At 42.2% G+C, this 4,587-nt stretch overlaps 1 protein-coding gene across 1 annotated transcript in view; it reads right to left on the bottom strand.

Annotated features, from left to right (window-relative positions):
• The window catches only part of LOC112136410 (methyltransferase-like protein 24), a gene marked incomplete in the record, with an annotated part of 5,437 nt that extends 1,329 nt beyond the window's left edge, over positions 1–4,108 (bottom strand). The window contains 5 exon segments of the mRNA XM_024258100.2: positions 1–529; positions 994–1,261; positions 1,380–1,501; positions 2,250–2,348; positions 3,506–4,108. Of these exon segments, the coding sequence (XP_024113868.1) occupies positions 224–529; positions 994–1,261; positions 1,380–1,501; positions 2,250–2,348; positions 3,506–3,799 (1,089 nt within the window).
• Between the last annotated feature and the right edge of the window lie 479 nt (positions 4,109–4,587).

Below are 4,587 nucleotides of genomic sequence, written 5' to 3'. Positions count from 1 at the left end.
TTGGCCTCGTCGCCTACCCCACCAACCCCATCCTCCCTTGTTACAATGACATTGTCCAATTCTTCACACTTGATTATTTTTAGTGATGTAAATCACTTTATGTCCACTAGAGGGAGGTATCATGTGAGATTAAAGGGGGAGAAAAGCAAGTGACTTTATCTGCAACCTTCCTTGCATGAACTGCAAGTTTGTTCAACTTCATGTCAGTGCATGAATGGGACTCTCAGTGACGCATGTTGACCCAGCTGAGTGTGTAGGAGCTGTGAGCGTTTGTCACTGCCTGTCTCAAAACAATATGGCTCTCCCCTGCAGAGCTGTGCACCAGCTTGAGTCCAGAGGCTTGAAGACCCCAAAGAACGCTGTACCAGTAGCGGAGGACCTCCTCGTCTGATCCTCCCACTTCAAACCCTGCCCAGTGCAAATGAACGGTGGCAACAAGATGACGGACGTGCTGAAGGGTTCCTGCCTCAATCCAGCTCTGGAAAACTCGCCACTCAGCGCTTAAGAGGTCAGCATACAAAAAATGGACCTAAAGAGAAAAAAATTTAACTTTAAAAGTGAGTTGATCTAAACGATTACTGGCATGCAACATGACAACAAATGAACGATGAAACACTTCAAATTCAATTTGGAGCAACTTTTTTGCTTTATAAATACTTTAAAAATAGCTTTTACATGTATATTAATGCATGCAAAATAACAACAAACAATAATCCAAGCATAACATAGATTTCTTTATCAAACTGCGGGTGTGTAACTCCCTCTTGTGGCAGCAGGGTGAAGTTGGAACCCATGTGTGATTCCCTCAAACTGTTGCTATAGCAGCCAGAGATGGCGCAGAGCCCTGTTGCTATGGCAACATCAAAGTAAAAGAGCTTTCTGGGTATGCTGGGGTGAAAGACTCCACGGTATGTTTGTTTGGCAGTGTTTTCTCTCAATTTTCCCCCTTCTCCTGTGCGAGTGCGCTTGTTTGCGTGACGGCGCGCCCCTTACTGTGTGGTGTCCCAGAGCTGCCATGATGTTTGCCAGCGTTCGGGAGACACGGCCCAGGTCGCCTCTTGCCTTGCGCCCGCGTCTCTTCTGAGCTCGCCATTCCAGCCACATTTTGTGCTTGCTGACTCTGCCTCTGTCACCACAGTTACTAGCCAAACTGTTACCAGGGCAACCACCAGATGCATCGGAGCTGCTGGGATCAAAACAGTGGATTTCACATCCAAGCCTTGAGACGGTCTCCAGAAACTCTTTATCTCCTCCATCCATACTAAAGAGACCATTTAAAAGAGAAAAAACAAGGAAAGGAAAGAGAACAGAAAAAAAGGTTTTTAGATTATTACATGGGATTTGTGTCAGTGATTTTAATGCACAAGACTTGCAACCACCTGAACGAATATGCAACACAAAGTCTATCTGCAGCAGGAAGGAGCCAGTCGTCAGCACACAGCAGCCAGCGAGATGAAGCTGCAAGAGTCTGCTCTGGAGATAAAACCCTGGAGCAGTTCAGCTGTGGATGAAGGAGGGATGCAAGTCCCACAAAACACAGCGGTCAGAGCATTCTGCAGCGCAATTAACATTCATTTGAAAGAAGCTGCAGGAGAAACAGTTTATTTTCTTGACTCCTATTGATCCATCAAACCACTTTAGCTAAAAAAAAAAAGGAATTTTATTTTTCAGAGCTGAAAATAAATTCAGCATTAAAATAGTCATGCAGAAATTTCATTAGTTCAAGTATCTGTTTCTATGTAATTTTGAATGTTTTTTTTTACAAGAAAAGATTTTATGTCTCATTATTTCTATTATAACTGACTATTTTAAGACATTTTTCCACTAAAAGATTAAAGAGTTTAACTTAGATACACAACTTGGAGTCTCAGTCATTTTAGTCTATAAGTGAACCTTACAGGCAGAACTCTTGGCAGAATTCTGCTGCAACTATAATGACAGGAGTCATTACTTCTAGCAATCCTCGCAGTAGTGTGAAGCTAGACAAGTGAACAACTTTGTGAAAGTTTTCTTTTTTCCATTGCTGTTAACACTTGGGAACTTTTGGCTTTAGAAGTCCAGTTAGTGATGGAGTTTGAAGTTTTAAGGGAAAAGTTTTCTAAATACCTCTGAGCAAATACAGTCACAAATAGTTTTTCTTGCTACATTTCTGTTAAATAATTCTTGGAAAAGAAACACAAAATAAATAAAGGATTTTGATGAAATCCTTAGATTTTATTGACTCCACCTCGTTTCATTTGATAGCTCACCTGTGGAGTGCTGATGTATGCGACGAACCGATTCACCTCTGCAGCGAAGGACGGCGTGTCTGCTGCCCACAGCTGCACCTCCAACTCCCTGGGTCCAGTCTGAAGACACGTAGGTCCATAAATGATTCATTGAAGGCGTGTACTGATACATAGGAGTAAATGTAAAGAGGGGGGTGTGGGGGGTAAAGCAAGTCACTGACCACTGACGTGCTGATACTCGCCCAATGCTCCTTAAAATGCAAACACATCATAAACCAAACCAACACTGTGCTGCTGACGATAAATGAACCATTTTGGTCACCATGGTAACCTCTAAGGAGTTGAGATAGATGGGGGGGTTACACTAGAATGAGTCAGAGTTTGAGACTCCCAGAGATAAAGACAAAGAGTGAAAGGGAAAATGAAATGCGGATGGATCAGTGATGGAAAGTTCAGCGCTTGGGCTAAAATATGCAGCATGAGGAACGCTGAAGACTCTGACCTAAAGGCAAACACGCCAAGATTAAACAACTGTGGCATCTCTGTGATGTGGGGTCAGTGAGGTCCTTGACCCTTCTTCTCACCTGCTTTACTGTGTCAGTCATTCTTCTCAGAGCTTTGCACACACAGAACAGAAATGTCACGTTTTATGAGGATAACCAGGTACAGAATAATGAACTCTGCATTCTTTCTTTTTAAAAGAGAGTATTGTGAAACAATGGGCCCTGAAGGCCTCTCGCTCATACAAACTAACACTGCAGGTTATGTGGATTTGGACAATATTATAGTCCTTTTCAAAGCATTGTCATTTTAACCTATTTTAAATATATTTCTTTACTCTTTTTTAAAATAAATTTGACTTTTTTATGTTTTTACGTTCTCCTTTATTTTTATTTAAATAACCCTTAAGATGGTCTGAAACTTTTAGGGTTTAAGTAATTTATTATATTTATAATATCCAACAATAGACAGAGTGATCAAATTTCAAAGTTGTTACTTGACTTTAATGTTCTAATGTTGCTAAACTGCAGAAAAAATGTTTATTTTATTTTTTACCTCAAGTTAAAGTATAGTTGCTTAACTTTTCTCTTGTAAAGCAAAGTTGTCTGAAGTTCCACCATATATAACTCAGTGGTCCGGCTTTATTTATTTGTTTATTTACTTATTTGTGTAAGGGTGCGCAAGAAAAGGCTTCAAATAAAGTTACAACACAGGTGATGTTAATTAGCACCCAATTAATGACGTCAGAATTGAGGCCAAACGTCCTTCTCACTCACCTGGCGCTCGTGCGTCTCGTTCTCGTCCACATAAACTCGCCCCGCCTCCTCCTCCTCCCGGACGGCTCTCTGGACCGGCGCTCCCCGCCGCTGCGCGCTCCTCTCCGGTTCGATGCTGAGAACTGCAAACGCCACCGCTCCGTCCCGGTCCCGCGCGCGGCCCCGCACGTGCGCCGCTCCGGGAAGCCCTGACCCGACGATGATGAGGAGGAGGAGATGGAGCGCGAGCAGGAACGGCGGGATGGAGAGCAGCAGGGTTCTGGGGCGGAGGGGGAGTCCACCGAGCCCCCACATACCTCATCTGCGGAGGGACATCTCCCGGCGCCCTGACCTGCTCTGCCGCTTCTCCAGGGCAGAGAGGAAAGTCCCAGCTGAGTCCTCCTCCAGACCTCCTCCTTTACCCGCCTCCCCGAGGGGAAAGTTGTGACAGAGGCATTCCAGCACGGACTTTAAAGGAATTCCTGTTTTGTTTGACCAGCAACTACTAAACATCCTCCTCCTTAAGATATGCAAAAATAACACAAATAAATGCACAACGTGTATTTTGAAACAAGTTTATTATAAAAATAAAGAAAACCCAGAAAACATAAGTTGGAAAGGTCTTTTCTTCATTTGCAGTTAAGAGTTGCAATTTTTGATTTAAATAATTCAGACATTTAAGTGATTTTATTTATGTATTTTAAGCAAGAACCAACTTTTTAAGATCATACCCAGACCATCACACTACCACCACCTTTTTTTGGCTCTTTTGCCTAAAAATTTTGATGGAACAGATCATTTTCCAGCACTTGCAAAGGTTAATGTAATCCTTAAACTTTTGAGTATATTGGCCAACAGTCTGACTTTAGGTCCCCTGCACCCCACCAGATCAAACGGGGTATTTCTCTCTAAAATCTAATCAAATTATAATTTTTCCTATTTGATTAAATGTTTTTGGCCATTTTTTGCAAGATGTGGAGTAGCTTCTTAATTAGTTTTTTTTACCCTTTGACATAAGATAATCACCAACAATCCTGTCTCTGCTAGAAAACAATTAAGCACCAACACAAGTTTTATAGTCTGAAAAAGAATGTTACTAAACA

This window comes from Oryzias melastigma, linkage group LG11 (assembly GCF_002922805.2).
Source record: "Oryzias melastigma strain HK-1 linkage group LG11, ASM292280v2, whole genome shotgun sequence".
Classification (NCBI taxonomy): domain Eukaryota; kingdom Metazoa; phylum Chordata; class Actinopteri; order Beloniformes; family Adrianichthyidae; genus Oryzias; species Oryzias melastigma.
Note: the sequence above shows the minus strand (reverse complement) of the source record. Positions and strands in the feature narration are given on the sequence as shown.